Source organism: Juglans regia, chromosome 12 (assembly GCF_001411555.2).
Source record: "Juglans regia cultivar Chandler chromosome 12, Walnut 2.0, whole genome shotgun sequence".
NCBI lineage: Eukaryota > Viridiplantae > Streptophyta > Magnoliopsida > Fagales > Juglandaceae > Juglans > Juglans regia.
The window spans coordinates 24,581,442-24,607,854 of NC_049912.1; the positions used below are offsets into that span (position 1 = coordinate 24,581,442).

The following is a 26,413-nucleotide window of genomic DNA, read 5'->3' on the forward strand; positions in this document are numbered from 1 at the left end:
TGCAACATATGATCTTCTTGTTTCTTTGATCATTGGCACCTTGTCACGCATCCGTTAGTGTTTCCTTCGCAGGATAACAGTCTGATCATCTTTCTCCAACAGCTCATATTTGCGGTTCGTTCTGCCACCTTAATCTTCCTGTCTAGCTAATTACGTACTCATCTTTCATTAATTCCTTGATTTCCTCCAGACATACCCCACCTTTATAGTACGTACTGCATGGGACACTAGTTTGTATCCAAGCTAGCCTAGCCATTTTATCCATTATTTGGCATTGCATTGCTGCCAGCATATCCTTACTTTGCTCCATTCCTTCATAAAAACCTTTGCTGCTTATTTACATCCTTGATATTTTTACTTGTACTTTGTATCCAAGATATTTTGTTTCCCAAAAGCCTTTTGTTTTTTATTTTCGCTCTTAAAAAGCCTGTTTTAATTAATTAAAGATAATTATTTTGCTTTTGTCAATCCCTTTTTTTCCTACAAATAGCCTCTATATATAGTCGTCTGCTTCCTTTACTTTCCTTCTTCTGCTTTCCAAAATAATGTCTAGCGTTTCATTAGCAAGCTTGGAACCTCTTCAGTCTTTGCTCCATGCACGTACCACCCTTAGCAAATCCATCAACAGATGGCGCACGGCTTTTGTGACCATCTATTGTTCTAGAGCCTTCCTATCATTTTACAAAAATTCTCTACCCCACAAGAAAAATACAGAGGTTTCACGCCAATCTTCTTTCTTCGTTGTGGACCTCAAACTGGACAACAACTTCAAAATTGATCAAACTACTCTCAATGAGCTTGTCAAAGAGAAAAATGTTGGACGCCTCAAAAATATTGGAGGAATTCGAGGATTAGCATCTAGTCTTGAAACTAATGTTGAATTCGGGATTCGTGCTGATGTTGAAGACATGGCTCGCCGACAAGAGGCTTTTGGCTCAAACACGTACAAAAGACCACCTACAAAGAGCTTCTTCCATTTCGTAGTGGAAGCCTTCAAAGATCTTACCATTTTCATCCTCTTAGGCTGTGCTTCACTTTCCCTTGCATTTGGTATAAAACAGCATGGAATAAAAGAAGGATGGTACGATGGTGGAAGCATATTTGTTGCCATATTTCTTGTCATTGCTGTTTCTGCCATTAGTAACTTCAAGCAAAACAGACAATTTGACAAGTTATCCAAAGTCAGCAACAACATCCAAGTTGATGTTGTGAGAGCTGGGCGACGTCAACAGATTTCAGTATTTGACATTGTTGTCGGAGATGTTGTTTGCTTAAAGATTGGAGATCAAGTTCCAGCAGACGGGATATTCTTAGATGGACACTCATTGCAAGTGGACGAATCCAGCATGACAGGGGAGAGTGACCATGTTGAGGTAAATTGCAATAATCCATGCTTGGTTTCCGGTACAAAGGTTGCTGATGGCTATGCCCGAATGCTCGTCACTTCTGTTGGCATGAACACGACATGGGGTGAGATGATGAGCTCGATCAATCGTGACACCAACGAACAGACACCTTTACAAGCTCGACTCAACAAGCTAACTTCATCAATAGGTAAGGTTGGATTGGCAGTTGCTTTCCTAGTTCTGGTAGTCTTGTTGGTTAGATACTTCACTGGAAATACAGAAGACGAGAATGGAAATAGGGAGTTCAATGGCAGCAAGACCAAGGCCGATGACATAGTGAATGTTGTGGTGGAGATTGTAGCTGCAGCGGTTACTATAATTGTGGTTGCAATTCCAGAGGGTTTGCCCCTAGCTGTCACACTAACACTTGCTTATTCCATGAAGAGAATGATGGCCGATCAAGCAATGGTGCGGAAGCTCTCTGCCTGTGAGACAATGGGCTCTGCCACCACCATTTGCACTGACAAAACAGGCACTCTCACGCTGAACCAAATGAAGGTGACCAAGTTTTGGTTAGGGGAAGAATCTTTTGCAACAGATGCTCACTCAATAATTGCTCCACGTATTCTTGACTTGGTCCATGAAGGAGTTGCTCTAAACACAACCGGTAGTGTTTACAGGCCGCCTTTAGGATCTGAAATCGAGTTCTCAGGTAGTCCCACCGAAAAAGCAATTCTTTCTTGGTCTGTTCTGGAGCTGAACATGGAAATGGAGCAAATGAAGGAAAGTTGCACGATTCTTTTTGTCGAAGCATTCAATTCCCAGAAGAAAAGAAGTGGGGTCTTGATGAGGAGAAAGGTAGACAACACAACCCATATACACTGGAAAGGAGCTGCGGAGATGATACTGAAGATGTGTTCAAGTTACTATGATGCCTCTGGGAATATCAAAGACATGGATGATGGTAAAATGCTGCAACTTGAGCAAATTATTCAAGGTATGGCAGCTAGCAGCCTCCGGTGCATTGCTTTTGCTCATAAGCAAATTTCAGAAGAAGACAAAGAAGATGCCGAAGAACATAAAAAGCTAAAAGAAGATGGTTTGACCCTTCTAGGACTGGTGGGACTTAAGGACCCATGCCGTCCAGGGGCGAAGAAAGCTGTAGAAGATTGCCAAAATGCTGGTGTGAACATCAAAATGATCACAGGAGACAATGTTTTCACGGCAAAAGCTATAGCAACAGAGTGTGGGATTCTAGGGCCTGGACAGGACATGTATAGCGGAGCAGTGGTAGAAGGCGTGGAATTCAGAAACTACACACCAGAGGAGAGACTGGAGAAAGTCGAAAAAATTTGTGTGATGGCAAGATCCTCTCCTTTCGACAAACTTCTGATGGTAGAATGCTTGAAACAAAAAGGCCATGTGGTTGCAGTTACTGGAGACGGCACAAATGATGCACCAGCATTAAAAGAAGCAAATATAGGACTTTCAATGGGGATCCAAGGCACTGAGGTTGCCAAGGAGAGCTCAGACATCGTCATTCTAGATGATAATTTTGCTTCTGTGGCCACAGTTGTCAAGTGGGGAAGGTGTGTCTATAACAACATCCAGAAGTTCATCCAATTCCAACTCACTGTAAACGTTGCTGCTCTTGTTATCAACTTTGTAGCAGCAGTTTCTGCAGGTGAAGTCCCATTAACAGCAGTGCAATTATTGTGGGTGAATCTGATTATGGACACGTTGGGTGCCCTGGCCCTTGCAACAGAGAAGCCCACCAAGGAGCTGATGGAGAAACCACCTGTGGGCTGGACTGAGCCACTTATTACCAACATTATGTGGAGAAACTTGTTAGCCCAAGCTTTATATCAGATAACCATCCTCTTGATCTTGCAATTCAGAGGTGAATCAATCTTTGGGGTGACTGAGAAGGTAAATGACACCTTGATTTTTAATACTTTTGTTCTTTGCCAAGTCTTCAATGAATTCAATGCAAGAAAACTCGAGAAGAAGAATGTGTTCAAGGGGATACACAGGAACAGGTTGTTCTTGGGGATCATTGCGATAACCATAGTCCTTCAGGTGGTCATGGTGGAGTTTTTAAAGAAATTTGCAGATACAGAAAGGTTGAATTGGGTGCAATGGGGTGCATGCATTGGAGTTGCAGCAGTTTCTTGGCCCATTGGTTGGATTGTCAAGTGGATACCTGTTCCAGAGAGACCATTTTTCAGCTACCTAAAGATGAAAAAGAAATAAAGGCTTCCACTCAAGTTTTCCCGTCTTTTTTAAGACAAGCCTATGGTTGAATCCACTTCTGCAGTAGAATTAGTAGTGTATCTCTGATTATACTTTTAGTACTCTATTTGTACACAGTATTTTATTTGTAAAGTAGTGATTCCATTCATTTGATGATAAATAACTACTGATTTCATTAATTCTTTAACATACATCGAGGCTTGTTTCAATAATGTCTTTTGGGAATATGTCTGAATGCGACTTATAGTTAGAATCTGGGACAAATCTATCACCATTTATAATGTAGAAAGCCAAGGGCAAGTACCAAAAAAATAAGATACTTGGAAAGACTACCAACAATTGTTGTGCTCAAAACGTAGTTGAAGCAGCATATGCATGTCTAAGATTATTTGGCTTACAACTTGCAATCAAGACCCATCACTAAAGCCTCAATGGCACAATGTGCAATTCCCACTGTGCGGTGTCGAGTAAATAGAATTTTAAGGTCTAAATTCAGTAAATTGTGCGAGATAGTATTGAGCCTTTGATACTGAGAAGAAACAATAGATGTTATATAGTTATTTATTGGCCTATGCATTAAATTTCGGACCGAAATTATGGGAATTCTTGTTCCTTTCATGTCTCACCCACATAGAGGTAAAGAATGAAGGAGAGTGAAGTGAAGGAAGTGATGGTTTGGATTCTCATGACAGAGAGTTTACTATCTATATATGTTATGGTGCTTGCAAGTAATGAATAGGTAACTTAATTTTCACAGGAAGTTCTTGTTCTGCAACCGAGACTTGTCACTAAACAAGCACTTTAAACAATGAAAATATCTAGAAGTTTGTCTAATTCCAGAGCACCATGAATGTTGCTGGTCTTACGTGATCAACATAGAGGTGGTGTTGCAACAGAGCATCCCAACAAGGAGCTCATGTCGAAGCCAGTAGCGGAATTATCTGAGCCAACCAATGTCAAGGGTGCCTTTCATCCCACCTCAATAATATTCACTGTTCCAGATAAACGTACTCTCAACTAAGTGAAGATGAAGAAAAAAATAAGATCTTTATAGATTGAAGTTGCCATTTTCTGTATTAACTTGTTAATTTTCCTACTCAAACATGAAGGTTTCTTGATAGAATTTATTACTTGTGTCATTTGTAGCAGGCATCAATGTCCTTAACTTCAATTTTACTTGGCTTATTTTATATCGCATACATAGGGCGATTTCTACGATGTTTATGAAGTTGAGGCAAAAAGGGCAACAATTTTCAAACCTATAGCCAACAATCTGTACTGCTTGCAGTTAGTTATATCTTTAAAATAGTAATTGAACCTCTTTAATTGCCTGCACTAACTGGTATTTGTTGGGATCCACAACAAATAGAAGTCATAACCTATAATAGTTCAATTCGTATTGAAAAATGACAGGAAATTTTTTATTTAATGATTGCCACAGCTGCTATTTGCTCGAGTGATATCTCGTCATCATAGTTATATAAGCCGACTGAATTCTATGTACTTTTGATTCGGGTTTCCTTCAATGCTTATGATGATATTGATTCCTCTCAAGAATGAAGTCTCCCCACAATAACTCCAAAACACAATCACTATAATACAATACGCCTGCATGCACAAATGCAGCAGTGCAACATGCAAAGACAGACGCTCTAATTACAGACGGAGGCAAATTGTGTCTCTGTACCAGTGCCTCGCACGGTTTTATTAGAGATCTGGACACAGATTTTACCGGACAGGATCACACAAGGAGAATAAATAAGTTTCGTTTCCTCCAGTCAGAAAGCCATACATTTTGGTACAACAATTCCATCTAAGCTGGAACAGCTTCAGCAACTTTGCCATTGCTTTCTGGAACCAAGCTGTCATAATAATCAACCAGCACTTTCCAACCACCAGGGCACATGAATCCATCAGGAGGGTTCTCTTTGTTCTTTGCGAGCATCCGCATCTGTAAATTGCATAACAGGTTTTTTACGACGTTATGGAGATATAATAAATGTTTGTATATCTATCAATGCATTTTCACTTTCCAATGTCACAGACTGTTAGAGAAGAACATTTACCTTGGTACCCGATATGAAAAGGAAATCCTGAGGTCTTGAGGGGTCAAAAAATGCCATTTTACCTTGAGTTCTATCATATGCAGCAACCTGCCATTGCATCCAATTGATCATGACCAAGTATTCATAGTGCAATATAAGTGGGTATTAATAGCAGGCAGCCGATGATTTACATACCTTGAAAGGAAGAATGTTTAGCCGCTCCAACCCAGGTGCCATGCTCAATACTTTTTTACCATGGTCGGCATCATATAAATCTCTCTTCTCAACAGGGTGGCCCATGCCAGCTGGATCCCGACCAACAATGTAAAAGTTGGCCCCTGCATTAATCCTAGCCTTAGCATGCCACTGCACCTCAGTTGGGCCAGCATAGTGCATGGGGGACGGAAATATAGAAACCACGGTTGTCTCTGGATCAAGAACACCATCCTCGAGCACCTAAGAAACATTTGAAAATATCAAACTAAATTTAGTAATGCCAGAGTTTCGGAAATTTTATATTGACCTTTTGGGACAGGACAAAACCTTTCCCAATAAACTGCCTGCCCCACAATGAGCCAAGCAAAGACTTCTACTTCACTACCAAGTAAGTTTTGGATGAAGTTCCTTTTGAATCATTCTAATCTTTAGCATAAATACATAAATCCCAACTCGCTGTATAAAAACTTTAGAAAACAAACATTGTTCTAGTAATTTCACATCCACTACTAGTCTAGATTAGCTAACAAAAAGCAATTCAAGTAGTTTCATGCTTATGAAAGTTGAGAATTTCAGAACGTGTACCTTCTCATGTTGCTTCATTCGCCAACTAAGTGGAACATCATCTGCCTTTGTGTAGCCTCCCAGTGGATGAAGCAAGAGGATGGGATTCTTGTAACCCATCTCAAGAAGTCGACGACGGGTATCTGTCATCAGCAAAGCGTGGCCATTGTGCACAGGATTTCGAAGCTGGAATGCAAACACTGCATCCGCATTCCGCCTTGTGAATTCCTCACGGAGTTCTACAGGTGATAATCGAAAACGATCAAGGCCATCGTGGTACTTGATTGGCGCTATAACCTCTAATTCACCTCCTATCAGCCAATTCCCAGCATTGGTTATAGCTTCATCAGCATAAGGTAGGCCAGGGGCATTGGTTCCCCAAGTTCTGGCGATTCGTTCTTCTTTAGGGTGCTTGTAGATCTCAATACTAAAAAAATCAAATGAAGAAATGAAGAAATCATTAGAAACTATGGCAATTCGTTGGCTAAAATAATTGACATTCTAAAAATTTGTATGTGTTTTGTAGGATAAGAATAAAGTCACATTAATAACTTCATGTAATTGCTTGTGTCATTGTTCTGTGGCACTCCCCATAGGGGCCCCCCTTTACCAATATTTGAGAAGGAACGTTGGGGTAACGACCAAGGAACCAAATTGAGTATATCATACTTGCAGAGAACGCAAATTAAAGTTACAGCACAAAAACAGATCAAATACCACACCAATTCCCAGATAAAATTAAGTATATTCCACATCATACAACTGTAGGGTGACCAGGTTTTATCATAAACAAATCAAACTAGTTTAAGATTTTTCATATTTGGCAATCTAGATTAAGTGCAGAGTCTATGGATGTAAGAGCTCAACCTCAACCCAAAAGTGACAGACCAACTCAAAACAAATAAAAAAGTAAACTAATACTAGTTTGTAAAAATAATCCTCTAGTGTTTGTTTACTGGTAAAAAATTCTGATCACAGAGTTAGAAAGAAACTTGGTAAAGAATAGAAGCCGAATTTGGCATGGCATGTCTACGCAAGGGTAAAATAAATGACAATACCATTATTTAATAAAAGCAGTTGCTCTTAATAGATTCAGTTATTCAGAGTAAAAGTCTAGTTCCCATACCGTTACATGGATGTCCGGCAATTCAAATGATGGCAAGACTACACTAGGTCAAACATTTAGATCGTCATGAAAACTTTGCTTGAAAATAAACTTTCCCGTCACCAATATATAGAAATTTTCCCACAAAGATAGGAACTTATTCAATTTTTATCATTTGATCCGACTCCCTCGTGAAAGTTTTAGACCCTACCCTAGTATACGAGAAAAATCTATTAATTTAAGTTATTAATAATCTACCAGTTTGAATTGATTAATAATGATATGATTCGATAATTTTGATTTAAGATGAAACAAAACAATATTGAAAATAATATAACGTCTTGCAATACACCAGTATATTCATGCAAAAGAAGAAAGAGGTAGGAAAAGGAGACAGGTGGCATAAACAAACGGCCATCAGACTTTCAAACCCATCACAGACCAACAACAAACACCCCAAAGCAAGTTTGGACTAGAAAGACGACATAGATAGAGGCGATTAACATCGGTGATTGTTCGATCTCCTAATTCTTATTTTCAGGCCCTTATTTGCTTCAAATAAATAATCAAAGCTCTTGTATGGAAGCCAATACATGTTGAGCTTCAAAATCAGTGAGGTCTCATTTTACACCTAAAAGAAATCAAAGCCTAACCAAACAACCACATCTCAAAAAGAAGAAGAAGAAGACAATATATTAAAAAACAACACCCCTCCATACATGACCCCAAAGAAAAAAACAACCAAAATATTTGTTCTCTTTTTTTTTTGATAAGTCGAGGACTTATCAAGAGGTCACTCATCATATTACTACTCTCGCCCAAGTACGCCGAACTAGGGCTGAAAACTGATGGGTTCAGTACGGTTTCGGTGCCGAATCGACGTCTGCCATGAGAGGAAAGAACTGGCCGAAACTGGTTGATTGGGGGAGAGAGAACCAATATTATCGGTCTCGACGCGGTGCGGTTCAGTTCCTTGGTCTGCCGTCGGCGTCTCTGTGACGGAGGAGGGATGCGTTGACGTTTACCATGAGAGAGTAGAAGAAAGTTGCAGGTGAAATAGAGGAAGGAAGAAGACGCGAGGAAGAAGAGGAAGAGGGGCCAGGGGTTTATTAAATCCATTTTGAAACGGCGCCGTTAAGCCAAACAACGCCGTTCTATATATATATTTTTTTTTTTAAGTTCCAAAGTAAAAACGACGACGTTTCACTTAAATAAGATTTAAGTGAAACGGCATTATTTTATATACATATATTTAAAAATATATATATATATAAAGGGTTGGCCGGTTCAGCGGTTTTCTAAGGGTTCGAACCAGCGTCGAATCGGCCGATATCGATTTTCATCAATTCTTGCCGCCTATCGACCGGGTGCTTGCCGGTTCCGGCTGGTTTCTTACTCTGGCGGCTCATCTGATCAGTTCCCGACCGATTTAGGCAGTTTTTGTATACCCCTACACTTAACTGCGGAATTCTTATAGGATCAGGTGTATTAATACTGGTACGATGGCACCTACCAAAATATTTGTTCTCTAACTTCAGTTAAAAACCAAAAGACAAACAAAAATATGTCATCCAGAGTCCCAGACACAGCACAGTATACTACACAATTAAAACTTGGTCTTTCATTTTAAAAGTAGTGAAAAAACGATACTCGAAATAAAAAATTAATAAAGAGAAAATTAGTGTCTTTACTCTTTTAGAATAGCAACCGGGTTGTTTTCCGAGTCGAACAAGGCGACTTGGGTGGACTCGCCGATCCGATGCTTCTGCGAGTCGTCGATGGCCAAAACGATAGGCACCGACATGTTCACGACCGACCCGTCCTCGAGTCGAAGCGCGTTAAAATGAAGAGTTTGGAGGAACTCGGACTCTCTCATGAACCCACGGAGCGGGCTTGCCCACCCTTCGCTCAGCACGTGGACCCATTGAAGATCAATCTTCGAGAGCATAATTCTCGGCAGAGACAAAGCTTCACTCTTCTTCAAATCTCTGTGAGGCTCTTCCACCAGAAGCTCCACGAGCTTCCCACCGTCGGGCTTGATCAACGCGGACGAAACTCGGAGCCTCCGGTGTGTTTTTCTGCCGAAAGGAAGAGATAAGGAGACTTCGCGGGTTGGAGCGAAATGGGTATTGGCAATCTTGTTGAGGGATTGGGGAGGATACGGGGTTTTGGTGAAGAGTGCCGCCATGGAAGCCATTGAAGGTAGAGAACCAACAAATGGCTCTCTTTCAGGGAGTGCTAGTTTTGATTGTTAATTGGAGGTTAATAATTGCAATGAATATTAATAATGAAGAGTTAGTGGGTGCGAGTTGGATGGTAAAGGGCAATAGTTTTGGGGAATTTGAAATTTCCCAAAATACAAAGAATAAACAATGGATTGATTTGGAGCAATCTGATGGAATTTTAATGGAGTTTGGAACTCAAAGGTGGATTTTATAGTTAAGTTTGGAAGAGAGGAAAACATGGGATCCAAAGGGGATGAATCTGGACACCTTTTTTCTCTTCTTTTTGCCAAGTGCCAACTTTTCTTCTCCCTGTTTCCTTGTCATTTCTTTACAATATTAAATTAGAAAGCAATTTGGGCTACCATATCATGAGACGACCGGAATTGATTTAGCCAAACGTGGGTAAAAATTGCTTAAGATAACTCAAAAATACTCTATATTGGCTAATTAGATCAATCAAGATGGACTTTCCCCAATGGTCATCATCTTTCTCAACGTGTGAATTCTAAAAATCTTGAAAATGATAATAATTTAGTCAATTTCATACGTAATTCAATGTGAAATGAAATTGATTTGGTTAGATAAAGTAACTTTTTTTATTTTTTAAATAGACTTTATTTCATTTCATAAACTGAAGTTACAGCTATGACTTATCAATACAAGAAAAATCAGCACTACAAGTCAAACTATGCATCTGTTCTGAGACACCTCCGTACACAAATTCATTTATGGTAGACATTGTCTTAACTTCTGTAAAACTCTCTTCTAACAGAGAGAGGGCTCTGTAAAAACTAAACTAAACGACCCATCTTTTAAAGAAGAGAAGCACTAGCTCCCTCCGTCCTCCCAAACATGAGGAATACGAGATTCTGCTACGTACTATGGACACCAAGTCCAAAATAGTCTATTTCTTTTTTATTAAAAAACTAAAAAACAAAAAATTACAAACCAAAAACACATTAAAAATACAAAAACACAAAAAATAGCAAGTGGGCCAGCCGCCCCTTCTACTTTCATTTTTCTTTTCTTTTATGTTTCTTCTACTGCCTTCTTCTACCTTCTTCTTCTTCTTCTTCTTCTTCTTCTGCGTATTACATAGCCCGACGCCCCATCTGTCGCTCTCTCCCAAGCTCATCTCCCTTTCTGCTACCGCCACCCTCCACGAGTACCAGCGTGAGCCTAGTACCGCGCGCCCACCGCAAGTATTGACAACCCGAGCCCAGACGGCACGAGCACCTAGCTCGCATGAACACTATCCTCCCGCCACACGACCAACCGGCCATAGCTTCGCCCGCCCCTCTCGACCAACTCTTGCCCCAACTGCGGCGGTTCCAGGCGACTCAACCACCACACACGGGTCCGAAAGAAAAATGAAAGATGAGATTCTGAAACTTTGAAGTGAAGATCTTGGAGTATGTTCATAAACACAAATTTTAAAAAGAAGAGGAACAAAACCTATTCTAAAAAAGGGATCACCCGAAAGAGCACCCCTTAATAGGGCTAAAACTAAAAATTAAAACACACCAAAATAAAACAAACCGAACAGAATGAACATATAGACAAGAGGGAGGAGCTAAAACACCCTCCCCCTCAAAGCTAGTTCCGAATTTAGAAGAGTTTTGTAGAGAGATTATGGAGTTTCTCTCTCTAGAAAGAGAGAAGAGATTTTCCAACTTAGATAAAGTAACCTAAATATCCTTTTTATCTCAAATTTGACAACAATTATCCACAAGTCAATACTAATGTTATAGCCTCTAATGCCATGCTTCCATTCTTTTAAGAAAAATTAAAAGGCAAAAAATTACTCTTGCAGAATTAGGATTAGGGTTGTGCATTCAGATACAGATTTGGAAAATCTGAACCAGATTTTTAAATTCGGGCGCATATCTACCTGGTTAAAATTGGTTATAACTCGGGTGGGTATTCGATTTTAAAACTGGCTATTTGAATTGTAACCGGTATTCAGTTTTAACTCCACTAATTTTTAACTCTAGTTTTTGTAAGTGCAAAACGAAGTCATTTTAAAATAAAAATTTTTGTTTAAAAAAAAACACATTGTACTGGATCTGGGCAGGTAGAGTACGCCAGGTCCAATCCGGATAAATAACTGTATGGATTCATTTGGATTTCGAACCGAACCAGACCGGGAAAAAAAATCTAGTATAGATGTATATATCTAATTAAGATAATGAAATTTCATATCATCAGATGGTGATCTCCCGCTTATAAGTATTATAGATATTTAGAATCAATTAAAGAAAATCTAGAGAGAATATTTAAAATAAGTTATATCGAGTTGAATATTATAAGTTTTAAAATAAAAATTAATATCACTCATTAAAAATGTAATTATAATTTTCTTTAAAGATCAGAGAAAATATTGATTCACTGCGTCTCTTCCTGTATGAAGAAGATTTTTAATTAATATCTGAGGATGGAAAAAGAAGCGTGAAATGTAAAACCAGGCAAGAGTGCCCAAATCAATGCGGACAAAAACATCTGATACCTCGACGATTATAGATTGCAAAATTGTAAGAAAGGGGAAGGTGTGTCTGCTGGCTTTGGCGTATCCTAATCAATCATGTTTTTTCCTCCATTTCCCTGAATCTTCTTTATTTGAATTCGAAGATACCCTCTGTCTAATACCAATTAAATATAGGAAAATAAAATATGGAAGATGTTGAAAACACAAACCCCTTCACGCAGGCTGTCAATAATCAGTGAGTGATGATGTGATCTCATGAATTTGCTCAGCACATGTCTCAGATTGAACATTCCCCAATTCATGGCCATATTCATTTCTACATTTCGCACGCTCTCAAGTGTCGAAAGGCAAATTTTCTTCGTTCTTTCTCTAGTCTAATGTTTTGGCTAATCACCTTCTTGGGCCCGGGCCCCCACTGAGATGGGGTGGTTCCTCCCTCATTCCTTCTAATTATTTTACGAGGAGGAAAAAATTTGCTCATAATTTTATGATATAGTATTAAAGAATAGATTGACAAATAAAATATAATAAATAATTTTTAATTATTTAATATTATATTATGAGATGATAAAAGAAATAAATATTATGTATTAATTACTATTCACTCTCATATCTCAAATTTATAATTTTTTTTTATAAAATTTGAGAATATTTTTTTATAAAATATAAAATAATAAATAGTGACTTATGAAAATATTTTTTCTTATTTTATTAATCTTTTTATGCAGTAAATGATTTGATATTTTGCTTTTGGGCCCTCCAGCATTCACACGCGATATCCCAAGGCAACGCTTTGGATGTTTTTCCAGTCGTTGTCTAATTAGTGTGTGACACATCTCATAATTTGTAAATGTCCACGGACTTCAATGACCGTATACGTGACATAAGCAGATTCTTTAGTCTCAATTTTACAAATGTGACACTTCCCACTCAGCAACCAAATAAACAAACAAACATTTAAGTCATGCCCACCTCACAGGCATGTATATATATCTATTCAGTTTGCAGAAGATGGATTATAAAGACTCATGAAGAAACTAATAAAGCCTATAAAATTGTTAGACAAGAAAATCATATTAAGCTCCAACATCATTGATCTCACTCAACAACAACCAGATCTTCGCAACTCAGAACCAAATTAAGTTCGAACTTGCAGATTCTATTTTATAGGACTTATTTTATCTTACCTTACCTTACCTTGTTCATGTTTGAATTGTAATCTTGTATTTGAATTATCTATCTCTCGGTAATGTTTAAATTCTTGTACTTAACATCAACTATACTCAAGTGTAATTAGTCTATATATATATATATATATATATATATATATATATATATATAAAAAGAGTTCTGCTACATATAATTATTTTTTACTATCTTAATTCTCTGCTTTTCTAAATTTTTAAAAAATGACGAAATGGGTTGTTTTCCTTTGTGTTTTATTTCCAAAATAAGATCCGTATAATCTCCTAGAGTAATATAACTAGGGGTGAAAAAAAACCGGTGAATTGGACCGAACTAGTTTCATTTTTCTCAAAATCGATTGAAATTGGTCTGGTTTCGATTTTTCTTTTTCTAACACTAGACTGGACCGGTTCACACATATATATAGATATTAATTTTTTTAATTATATAAAATATTTTTTATATGTTCTTTTATATTATATATAATTTTTATATATAATTTATATAATTATATGTAAAATAATTTTATATTGTATGCTAAATTGCTAATTAATATAACATTAAATTTTAAGAACATTTGATCATATGTTATTAATATAAACTATATATATATTAAGGATAAATACATTTTATAGCATAATAAGTTATAATGTATATTCTTTTTTATAAATATATTTCTATACATTTGATTATATACACTCATATAAAAAGTGTATGTAACCATCATATTATCACTAACATATATAATCAAATATATAAATAAGTTAGACAGTAACATATTATCACTAACATACATAATCAAAGTACCTAGAAAACCTAGTTTAGAGAGAGAGACTCTTCTTTTCTCTAGAAACCAGCACCAAATCAAAACCTACGCAGAGGGCCCCCCTCCTTTCTCCTTCATCCCTACTCCATCTCCTCTCTAGTTTTCTTCTTTCCATTTCATTTTTAATTGTTTTTTTTAGGGCTAAGTATGGCGGAAGGTCGATTTGCTGCTCGCCGGTGTTCGGCAACCACCATACACCTTACCGCAGGTTTCCCAAGACGCTGATCCTTCAGACGGGCGAAGTATTTCGCCGAACAAAGCTAGGCGTGATCCACACGTGCGATCCAAAGTGGGTGCGTGAAATAAACGCCCCACCTCTAAAGGTGCTCTTCTGCCGCCACATGTAGCTTTTCTGGGTCCAGGGCCATCGGTTACTTCAAACCTAACTAACCGCCATACTACTAAGGTGGAGCGTGACTCTCACACGCCATTACAGTCACTTTGTTTGTAATTTTTCCTCCAAGGTTGAAAATGCAAATCTATATCTTTCAAATATGTAATTTATTTTTTTCCATGTATCTTTAATTTCTGTTACGTCTTTTGTTTTAGAAAAAAAAAAATCATCGTCTATTGGGCTTCTGTCCATAGAGTGTCTCTTGGAATTTTGTGCATAGAGTATGTCCTCCACTCCGTCTTAAACTGAGATGGGGTTTGTTAACTCTGTCTTGGATAGAGTTGTGCTGTCTCTCAAGTGACCTGAGAGAGGTTTGCAACATGGACTAGACCACGTCAGCCACAATTGTGTACTGGAGAGCCATTAATGTTGTAATTGGCTTGTAAAAAATGTTTCAAGTCAAAGTTGTAATGTTCGTTATTAATGAATGCAATTTTTTTTATAAAAGAAAATAATAATACTATATCACTATATGATACTATTATATATATATATATATATATATATATATACCAATACTAATACTAACACTATTAGTAATCCACTATATATAAATAACTATATAAATTACTATAGTATTAGTAGTTATACTAATACTATATTAATATATAATTCATTATATGTAACTATATCACTATAATATAGCTATACTAATTATATAATCCATTAATATTATACTAAAATCGGAAACTATAAAACTGAAAGTACCAGTTTAGAGGTATAACCGGTGCGATATTGGTTCTTCAAATTTCAAAATTGGTGTATACCGGTTTGATTTTAAAATATGTCCAAAACTGGATTGAATTGAACCGGTAACACCCTTAAATATAACAACATAATCTCATGCGAATTGCGATGAGAGTGCATGTACCTACATGATATAGACAATGACATTTCCCGAGTCTTGTGCTGTTATGGTGGATATCGACATCCTCAGATCTATTACTGTTGATTTCCAACAATTGGATAGACTTGTCCACAACAAACAATGAAATTATTTGATCAACCAAATCAAGTTGTCTCAAACCATGTTGACAACAACGTTATCAATCATGACAATCAGTTCAAGAAAATTTGAGTAAGAGAGAGGGTGCAGTTTACAATATAGATTGGAAGTTCAAGACTTGGAAATATGAGAGAGGCTAGGAACCGGATTTGGTGCTAACATTATATTTACACCCTCTAATAAAATTGTGACACGTATGCTTTCCAAAAAATGTAAAATAAAAATGAATATAGATAATTAGTTTCCATGTACATTCTAGGGAATTCAGGATGGCCGAACCTAGTGGTTTGGAGTAAATTTTAGGGACTTTTTGGGAAATTTTTGGCTGGATTTGCATCTCCTTATGGGCGGGGTATCATCACTCCAGTTGAAGTAAGAGGTGTTTTTTATGGATTGAATCTCTATATTAGGCTGAGTTGGTTCTATATAGTGGTTAAATCTAATTATTGGAAAATTGTGAACTAGTTATAAGGAATTGGTTGTGTTTATTGGAAATTAGTTGATGTATCACACAATATTCTTCTACAACTGCTTTGTTAAAAAAGAAGGAAATTATATTCTTTGCAAAGCTCTTAGAGTCAAATGTCCAGTTCTTCATTTTTGCTTTCAATCTTGATCGATTCAATATTATGATAACTAATGTTGGATTAATGTTTTTTTTCTCGTAATGTCGATCTAAAAACTCAGTTGAAATAGCGTGATGGACAAAGAGGAAAATAAAATGCCACCTAGGCCTTCTACACCAATTCCACCGACTCATGTATGATACATTGGTCATTCATAAAAGGAAGGTGTCTTGATTCCAACTAGTTAATGTATTTTTATTTGTGTATTGTAGGTCTATCTTTCTCCAAGAAATGTTTACTACCCACCATTTATTATGCATCCAAATGCATATCCGAATTCATATACATACGCATGGGGTAACCAAGTACATTCCATTTTGAACTTTAAATTTTTTCTCTTAAGTGCATTGTTATCTGTTATAACACCGTGCCTGATTGCAGTCCCCACCAATGCCACATTTTTCAACAACGTTCATCTACTCTCTGTCAACTAATGCAGAGGGCTCGGGTCGTCTTCAACACACGATCTAGGTAGATTCCTTTCTAACCTTTCATTAAGTGCATTGTTAGCCGTTCTAACACTGTGTCGGATTACAGGCCCCACCAATGCCACCCTTTCCAACAACATTCATCTACCCTCTATCGACTAATGCGGAGGAATCGGGTCATGTTCAACAAACGAACCAGGTACTCCCATTTCTAACCTTTTATTTTTTTGGATGTGTAAGTTATGACCCTTTTCTAACACCGTGCATGATTGAAGCCCCCACCAATGCCACCGTTTCCAACATTCATCTACCCTATGTCGACTAATGCGGAGGACTTGAGCCGTCTTCAACAAATAATTCAGGTAGATTCCTTTCTAACATTTCATAAGTGCATTGTTACCCATTCTAACACCGAGTCGGATTATAGGCCCCACCAATGCCACCGTTTCTAACAATGTTCATCTACCCTCCGTTGACTAATGCGGAGGAGTCAGGTTATGTTCAATAAACAAATAAGGTACATTCCTTTTTAACTTTTATTTTTTTGGATGTGTGCGTTGTTACCCGTTCTAACACTGTGCATGATTGAAGTCCCCACCAATGCCACATTTTTCAACAACGTTCATCTACTATCCGTTAACTAATGCTGAGGACTCGGGTCATTTTCAACAAGAAATATTATTGATAGAAGCCATTATTCATAGTAGCCATTTTTGCACACATTATGTGTCAAAATCTACACCACACGTTTGTTAAATTTAAAATTAGAGATGGATGAGAGAGAGCGGAAACGAGAGAGAGAGATAGCAGAGATGAGATGGAGAGCAGAGAGGGGAGAGAGAGAGAGAGAGAGAGAGATGAGAGAGAGAGAGAGATATGAGAGAGAGAGAGAGAGCGAGAGCAGAGATGAGAGTGAGAGAGAGAGCGGAGAAGAGAGAGAGCGAGAGCAGAGATAAGAGAAAGCGAGAGCAGAGATGCGAGAGAGAGCAATAGCAGAGATGAGAGAGAGAGAGAGCGGAGACGAGCGAGACGAGAGAGAGAGAGAGAGAGAGAGAGAGAGAGAGAGAGAGAGAGAGAGAGAGCAGAGATGAGAGAGAGAGAGAGATCGAGATAAGAGAGAGCGGAGATGATGAGAGAGAGAAGCCGCTGTGTTTGAAGGAAGAAGAAAAAAAAAAAACAAGTGGACGAGAGGCATCCACGTAGTGTGTGCATTGTGTGCACCACTACAGTGGATGCTCTCTAGTACTTCTCTTTCAACAAATGTCATGCCCTCCATTAAGTACTGGATAGGACACGTGAAGTTTTGAAAAGACCGCAAGTAATGCGAAGACTACGCTATTTATATCTAAAATTGAAAATAATGTTGGAGGTACATCACTTTTAACCATATACATACAAATCTTGTGTTTGTTGTAGGTAATATTAATTAAGTGAACATTTTTTTTTTCAAAAACTTTATTAGACGTAGAGACAGAAGCTGATGACATAATTCAAGAAAATTCTGATAATGACCGAGTTGAGGAGGAACCCAAACCTGGTATGAAATTTGTCACTGATCATGAGCTTATGGCATATTACATGCAATATGCCAAACAACAAGGTTTTGGTGTTATAACACAAAGGACGAAGAGAGAGGCAATTGAGAGGTTGAAGTATTTGACGATTGAGAGTGCATGAGGCGGCAAGTACCATCCTAGCCTTAATAATATCTTGAGGCCACGCCCAACTATTAAAACGGATTGTAAGGGAAGTATAAATGTTCACTTGGTGGAGGGTACTTAGGAGGTAACCACTGTTGAGATTGCCCATAATCATAGTATTGTCAACCCACAAAAGTTTAGATTTTTTAGATCTCATAAGTATTTAGACGAATATAGTCAGAGGATGCTTGATTTGAACGACAGAGCATATATGCTTAAAGAGGAGATACACAGTGGGAAAAAGTAGCTACGATGACTTGCAGCAAAATGTGGACTCACAGATGTATGAGTTTGTGGTGAAACAATTTGTGAAATTAGCAACCCGTGTATCTTCGAGTGATGCCCATGTTACTGCATTCATACGCCACTTGGATGAGTTTTAGAATCAATTTACAGGATTAGCACTTGAGTCTGATTCAACAAAGGTAACAGAGACTGTGTTCATGGACAAGGGTCAGAAAATATTAAACCCACACGTTGTCCGAGGGAAAGGGAAGCCGCTAACAAAAATGAACGTTTCGCCTGTGGAGAAGGCTGCGACCAGGCTAAAGAAGAAACATGTAATAAATTTTATTACTATTAACTATGTGCATTTCTTCCCACTGCATGCATATTTCTTTCTAATAGATGTGTAATTTTGTATTTGAAATTTATTTAGACACGCCGAAAAATATTTGATGATACATCCGAGAATGTGAGGTATTGGAAGCTCTAGAAAGTGGTCAGGTAATACATTTTTATGTGTATTAATTCTATATTGCTTCCCACTGAGTTCATAAGCACTTTCTAATGATGTTTTTTTTTTTTAAATTTATTATGATACCTAGTGTAGGCAAGCAAGGATGATTTTGTTGTTTTAACATAGTGCAGTACTATTGCACAATGAGTAGGTGCTCCAGGAAGATTGTGATGTATTTTGGAAGACTGTAATGTTTTATGTGTAGTTTGGAAGAGTGTAATATTTTATGTGTAGTTTGGGAGACTGTGATGTATTTTGGGAGACTAATGTTTTATGTGATGTATTTTGGGAGACTGTAATGTTTTATGTGTAGTTTGGGAGACTATGATGCTTTATGTGCAATTTGGGAGACTGTGATATATTTTGATGATTTTGGGTGTTGTGATGTATTTTTATCAATATTGGAAGACTATGATGTTTTTTGATGTAGTTTGTCTAACATTATTCTACTTTATAATCTAAGAGAAAATTTGTTATTTGTCTGAATTGATAGTGATTTTAGCCCTGATTACAGCTCCTTCCTGATTAGAACTTATTATATTATGACCATTGTTACAACTCCATTTGTTACAGTTTGTAGTTTCATTGAGACATATAACAATATATGTGTCATCCCAAAGCAGATTATGAGCCAAAAAGAAGTCAATTGCGTACTCCATTATAGAAAATGGTGCATCAATTGAACAAAGATTGTGTGCATGATTCAAAACACATGGCTTAACATTAATACAAATAGTACTATTAACATACGTTAATTTGAACTCCTTCAAAATACATTTATAGTCCAAGGCAGGGGACAGTCGTAGGTATGAGGTTTTTGATTTGCTTCCTAAGGAGCTAAAGGGATTTATATGGTTGGAGAGGTTGGGTCTACCTTACATTCGCTTATAGGCTGGGAGGCTCCTTGGTTTTATTTGGTTTTCGCTGGTTTTTATATTGTTGAGGTTAGTGGTGTTATGGGGATTGGGTTGTAAGATTCTTTTTATTTGTTTATACGGATTTCCTACGCCATAAGTGAGCTTATTTAATAAATTGGGAGTGGGTCACTATTGTATAGGTGATTGCTCGCTCTTTTTTTTTTTTTTTTTTAAAAGTCCAAGGCAACACAAAATTATTACAATTGATAACACCCAATAAATACATAATAATATCCGTGCATATCTATTTTCTATGAGCTGCTTTCCAATTTTCTCCTCTTGCTTGTAAAGGACATTCTCTCTCTCAACTAGTTTTTCTTCCGTTTTCTGAACTCCATACTCACGCAACAATAAATCGTCCTCCCTTTTTCGAACTGCATTCTCTCTTGTGTGAATTTTCTCATCTATCAATTGAAGTATATCTGCCCATATAAAGAATTAGCACCTTGCTTCTCCCTGCATACAAATTGTCAATTCAACAAACATTAAATATGACAGATTAAAAAGCAATACAAAATTATGATAAAAAAAATATGTTTTACCGTGTTATATTTCGGGCAGGTGTAAAATTTCCTTCTAGGATTTTTGTTAGTATGAGAGGTCTTTAATGGGGCTTTCAAGCCACATCAACAAGTTGGTGCTTCCATTTGCAACTCATCAACAACACATGATGATTGACTTGAGGCCATAAATGATCTAATTGAAACATTGAGCATATTCAAATGCATCATCATTGAATCAGATTCCATCCAAAAAGATTTGAAAAAAGCACATGTACATTTGATTCCATCCAAAAAGATTGGAAGACATAGCACTGATTGTAAAGGTAATTCTAAGGTCTAAAGCTTGATTCAAGTGCTATAATTCCGAGGTCTAAAGTTTGATTCAAGTGCTAACCTAGGTAGGTGCATAGCTAAAGAAATTGAACTTACCCTGTCAAACACATGATGCATTTGAACAACCACTAAATAATGGAAAAATCAACACTTCAATAACCCAATACTTGAATAACCACTGAATACTGGTAATCAAACACATGTTGCCTCAATCATTTATGATGCCTCAAACCTTTAAAATACCCATTCACTCATTCTTCTTTGTCAAATATGTCCATCTTCGAAAACAATATAGGGCAATGGAATCCATCTTAAAAAAATTTAAAAGTATGCACTTAGCAAGATTGTGATGACTGGGTTGGCTAGATGACAGAAACAATATGGCCACCCCATTAGTTATTGACACTATGCAGCTCAATTTCTAAGTTGTCTTTTTGGTTATATTTCTCCATTTTAAACTTGTTCTAAAGCTAATTCAGAATAGATACATATTAAAGATAAAGAGTAACAAAAGCTTTTTACTCTTTTAGGCAAGTTGAAAAGTGTTAATGTAAAAATGAGTGTGTTGAGGTATTCTTGTAAAAACCTTTGTAAAATTGTGATGTAACATATGTTGAAGTGTGTCAAAGTGAAAAAGGGTGGCCAACTCAAATCAGAGAGTTCGCTTGAGTGAAATTCAAATAAGAGATTTCACTCGAAATGGGTCGACACTTCGCTCGAGCTATATTCAAGTCAGAGAGTTCGCTTCACATGGGTCGACACTTTGCTCGAGCTACATTCAAGTCAGAGAGTTCGCTCGACATGACTCAACACTTTGCTCGAGCTACAATCAAGTCAGAGAGTTCGCTCGACTAGGCTCGACACTTCGCTCGAGCCAATGTTTTGAAAACCTAATTTTTCCTTAGGTTTGAGTGCCTCTCTCTTGGGAAGTATAAAAGGGAACATTTCATTCTTCCCTTGGTGTGGAAAATTAGAGCTAAAACATAGCCTCCTTTCCAAGAGCATTTGAGAGCATGAAAAGCTAGTTAGGAATGTCTAGTGTTAGTCACAACACATAGACCTGCATGCATCGAACTACACACTTTAAAAAAAAAATGACCCTGGAAAAGCATATAGAGTAGCACATGGTATCATGTCCAAAATAGGCAAACTACAGATTACTAAAAAACAAGACTTGAGGAAGAAAAACACCCTTTATTGACATGAAACGAGTTTATCCGCTGATATTATATGATAATATGTCCAAAGAAACAATAATAATTTGGGGAGAAAAAACACATGTTAACGCCCACATCCACATGTTACGTACCATTTCTTTCAACAGCCATCGATGGCATTTCGCTCTTTACTTTTAAGATGTGGGGAAGCAGGCAGTGAAGTTAAAACCATAATCTATGTCTCTCTAGAGGATAGAATTCATTTTTTTGGCTGAGCTTCACAACTAACAATACATTTGCATGCAATTAGAAGATCATGCACTGTATAGATTTTCTTCCAATAGTTGGCATAATTGGGTATAGAATCAAATTACTAAAATCAAATTACTACTCACACGGGCAAGACTCATGAACAGTGCAATTACTACTCGTCAACGTAGAGAAAATTCGCACAAAATGAGAGAGGGATTAGCTTACCGTTGTGGAGTGGAAGATGTGCACCAATGGGCACAACAACGTAGCACTCGAAGATGGGAGAGAGAAATGGCGTCGGGTTCTGCGTTTAGGGTTTCTGTGCTTCTCAGAGAAATACGAAGGAGAAGACGGAGGGGGTTCTGTGTTTAGGCTTCTCTACATCTAAGATGGATTCGCAGATGGACAGGGAAAAAGAGGGAGCAGGGAGGGCAGAGAGGGGGGAGATTCGAGTAGATGGGTTTTTACACTTTTCAGAGAAATACAAATGAGAAGATGGAAGGGGGTTCTGTGTTTAGGGTTCTCTGCGTTGAGATGGATTCGTAGATGGAGGGGGCAACGGTGTGTGGAGTTAGGGCAGAGAGGGGGGAGATTGCGTAGATGGAGGGGTTTTGGGTTGTGGGGGAGACGGGTTTCGCAGATGGAGGGGCTCGTGTGTTGAGTTACTTGACCATTTACTTAAACCGAGTCTGCCACATCAACTGGTGTGTGAGTTAGAGGTAGATCGGCTTTGGAGTAGATTTTCTCATCCATATATAAGAAAATCTTCTCATCAGCCGGTTCACAAATTCTACACCACACACTTGGCAAATCGAGTTTATCAATTAAATAGAAAAATACAAAAATCGACTCCAGATTCTCTGAGTTTTTGTGCCTTTTGCTTGCAGAAAATTTGATGAAAAAAATAAAGTAAAAATGAAACCAACCCAAAACTGAGAGAGAGAGAGAGAGAGAGAGAGAGAGAGAGAGAGAGAGAGAGAGAGAGAGAGAGAGAGAGAGAATTTGAGGAGGGAGAGAGATGGATTCGGTGGAAGGGATTGAGGAGAGAGAAATTGAAATCAGATTTCGAAGAGAGAGAGAAAGACGTGATTGGGTCCTGACATAATAAAAAGAAGAAAAAAGAAAAAAAAGGAAGTGCAGTGTACAGATTGTTGTGTAGCATTGCTTGTCCATATATATACACTTTTTTTGGGACACATATTATATGATGTGTCGATCATGACTGTCTCGATTGCATGCCATATGTCTCTATGACCAAACAAGTTGATTGATTGTTTTGCGATTATTATTGTTGTTATTGGTGAATGATCTAAAGGTAGATGAGAGAAATTGTGAGGAGATATACGGGTGTCAAGCCCAACATCAAGTGAATATGGTCAATTAAGGCCTCATTTGATTACTCAATTCAGATAAAATGAGATAAAATATTTTGTTAAAAGTTAAATAAAATATTATTACAATATCATTTTTATTTTAGAATTTGAAAATGTTGAATTGTTTATTATATTTTATGTAAAAATTTAAGAAAGTTGTAATGATTGTATGAGATGAGATGAACTAGTCTTTCTCGCAATTAATGTAATATTCAAATGTATCATATCAAAACTTCAGTTGAGGAATCTCCAAGCTCTTATTTTTCCATAGTCTTCAGAATATAATAAATAATTAAATTTACATTTTCTTATCAGTTTAAATTTTTTAGACAAGTGGTGATTTCAAATGGTATCAGAATAAAAGTCTTGAATTCGAACCATAACTCTACAATATACCTAACTTAATTAAATATATCACATGTTGGACTCACTCATTGAGAAGAAGTCTGGCCCACACGTGAGATGGAGTGTTAAAAATATAATAAATAATTAAATTTACATATTCTTATCAACTTAAGCCTTTTTGGAACCACGAGTGATTTCACATTAGGCCCTTTAAACGACATTTCACCATAACCGTATCTTTTCATTTCTATTCTTTCCGAATCCAAGCAACTGATATGTCTGACCTTCACCCAATTACTTTCTCCATTCCCTTCCCAAAGATAATCATCAAGTTTCTTTCGACTAGTTTGATTAATTTAGTAGGAAGAAGCCAGGAAAATGCTCCCAATAACAAGAAGACAAGCATGTATCGAATTTACATGTCCGAGTTAAATACGTCTTCTCAATGTAGACTGTCACCAATAGTCCAGACAAGAACAAGTTCCATCTTTGAAATGACGAAAACGATTCCGATCCCTTGCTATAATTTCTCTTTCATATATCACAGAAATAAGCTTAGTAGTCACATGGCAATCATGACAACCCGAAGGTTTTTAATGATTCGGATGGGGGCACTCGATTCAGATGCCATGAGAGCAAAATCTATAGCTAGCCTCTCACTATGGCAAGAGAGAGCACCTTCCTTTTCTTCCTCTTCAATGTCAAACAGCACTTCCTTTGTTCTTTGGCTTGTGACCGTATTCAGATAATCTTTTGTTCATCTCTTCTAGCTTTAAAATGCCTTTTGTTTGTGGGTGTGTTTTGTCTCCTATTAGGAACTCATGCATGGCACCGCCAATCTCAACCAAGCTGCTTCCGGGCATTTTGTTAACCCCTTGATCTTTCATCAGCTTTCTAACTTTATTGACATCGTCCCATCTATCAATACTTGCATACATATTTGACAAAAGTACATAGTTCCCACCGGTTTCTGGTTCTAATTTTATCAAGTTTTTAAGTGCAACTTCCCCTATCTCCAAATTTCCATGAACCCTGGCTGCCCCAAGTAAAGACCTCCACAAAATGGCATTTGGTTTCATGGGCATGGTCTGGACCCTTTCCTCAGCCTCCTTTAGCCTCCCAGCTCGTCCTAGAAGGTCCACCAGGCAGCCATAATGCTCAAGCTTCGGCTTAATCCCATAAACCTCCTCCATAGACTCGAAAACCTTACAGCCCTCCTCTACCAAACCCGCATGTGAGCAAGCACACATGGTAACTACAAACGTAACATCATCAGGAACTATTTCCTCAATCTTCATTTTCTCATAAAGGCCAAGTGCCCGATGTCCATAACCATTAATTGCAAATCCACGAATTATGGCATTGTAACACAATGTGTCCCTTTCGTTCAATTGATCAAACAACTGGTGCGCTAAATCCAGACACCCACATCTTGAATACATGTCCATTAGTGCTGTTCCCACAAAGCGGTTCAGTTTAAGATTGTTCCTCAATGCGTAAGAGTGTGCCCATGTACCTTGACTAAGAGCACCCAAATTAGCACAAGCGCTAACTAAAGCAACAATGCTAACTTCATTAGGCCTAACTGAGGAACGTTGCATGTCTTTAAACAAATACAAAGCCTCCAAGGACAAACTACTATCGCAACCGTTACTGGCACTGCTAACACAGTCAGTACTCGTACCATGCGCATAAGCAGCTAAAATAGAGTTCCACGAAGCTAAATCCGGTTCCCTAATTTGATCGAACAAATACCTAGACACACCGACTCTGCCACACTTGGCATAGAAATTGAGCAACGAGGCTTGGACGAAGTGGTCATGTGTGGATCCAAGGAATTTCAAGACATGGGTGTGGAGGGCTCGACCGTGTTGGAACCATGGGTCAGACCCAAAAGCCTTGAAGAGAGATGGAAAGGTGAAGCTATTGGGTTTGAGGGTCTGGTGAGAGAGAACTCGGTTGTAAAGTGAGCAGACAATGTGGGTGTGGTGTCCGCCATTGGTGACGAGCGAGGAAATGAGAGTGTTGAAGAGGAAGATCGTCGGGTTTGGAATTTGATTGAAGATCGAGAGTGCGTAGGCTATGGAAACGGCGGAGGAGAAGAGGAGGAGTCTGCTGAGAGGGTAAGTGTGTAGGGCGAGACCGGTTGTGAGCATACGGGCATGGACTTGCTTAACGGCGTGCAGGGTCTGGCATTTTTCTAAGAGTTGGAGGGTTGGGTGCTTGAAGTTTGGGTTTTGGGACATCATTTCATGGCATAACTGGATGCTGTAATTTGATGGTTGCAACTTGCAATCGACAATCGACAATGATTGATCTCATGGAAACGGTTTTTTAAGGTGGCAATATGATCGACATCGTCCCGTCTAAAGCTTTCAGCAACGAACTTC

At 37.9% G+C, this 26,413-nt stretch overlaps 3 protein-coding genes across 3 annotated transcripts; 1 reads left to right on the top strand and 2 right to left on the bottom strand.

The window, feature by feature from the left end:
* Nucleotides 1-3,740, top strand: LOC109022300 (putative calcium-transporting ATPase 13, plasma membrane-type). The gene has a single exon (XM_019005173.2). The coding sequence runs from the start codon at nucleotides 546-548 to the stop codon at nucleotides 3,597-3,599; it is 3,054 nt and encodes a 1,017-aa protein (XP_018860718.2). The 5' UTR covers nucleotides 1-545; the 3' UTR covers nucleotides 3,600-3,740.
* A 1,375-nt stretch (nucleotides 3,741-5,115) lies between these two features.
* Nucleotides 5,116-10,004, bottom strand: LOC109005096 (ATP sulfurylase 1, chloroplastic). Its single transcript, XM_018983884.2, has 5 exons — nucleotides 9,221-10,004; nucleotides 6,446-6,851; nucleotides 5,840-6,100; nucleotides 5,666-5,752; nucleotides 5,116-5,550 (listed from the first exon to the last, which is right to left on the bottom strand). The coding sequence occupies exons 1-5, from the start codon at nucleotides 9,724-9,726 to the stop codon at nucleotides 5,413-5,415; spliced, it is 1,398 nt and encodes a 465-aa protein (XP_018839429.1). The 5' UTR covers nucleotides 9,727-10,004; the 3' UTR covers nucleotides 5,116-5,412.
* Nucleotides 10,005-24,344: 14,340 nt separating this feature from the next.
* LOC109005094 (pentatricopeptide repeat-containing protein At5g43790-like) lies at nucleotides 24,345-26,382 on the bottom strand. The gene is given in 3 exon segments (XM_018983882.2): nucleotides 24,345-24,606; nucleotides 24,609-24,750; nucleotides 24,752-26,382. Coding segments are annotated over 3 exon segments (1,791 nt in total). The 5' UTR covers nucleotides 26,273-26,382; the 3' UTR covers nucleotides 24,345-24,478.
* Between the last annotated feature and the right edge of the window lie 31 nt (nucleotides 26,383-26,413).

Bases quoted from the DNA above. Each gene is read 5' to 3' on its own strand.
- LOC109005096 (XM_018983884.2), bottom strand. From the start codon at position 9,726: ATGGCTTCCATGGCGGCACTCTTCACCAAAACCCCGTATCCTCCCCAA. The intron at 6,852-9,220 runs GTAAAGACACTA...TGATTTTTTTAG, and splicing joins CCGGTTGCTATTCTAAAAGA to TATTGAGATCTACAAGCACC. The intron at 5,753-5,839 runs GTATGTAAATCA...ATGCAATGGCAG, and splicing joins TAAACATTCTTCCTTTCAAG to GTTGCTGCATATGATAGAAC.
- LOC109022300 (XM_019005173.2), top strand. From the start codon at position 546: ATGTCTAGCGTTTCATTAGCAAGCTTGGAACCTCTTCAGTCTTTGCTC.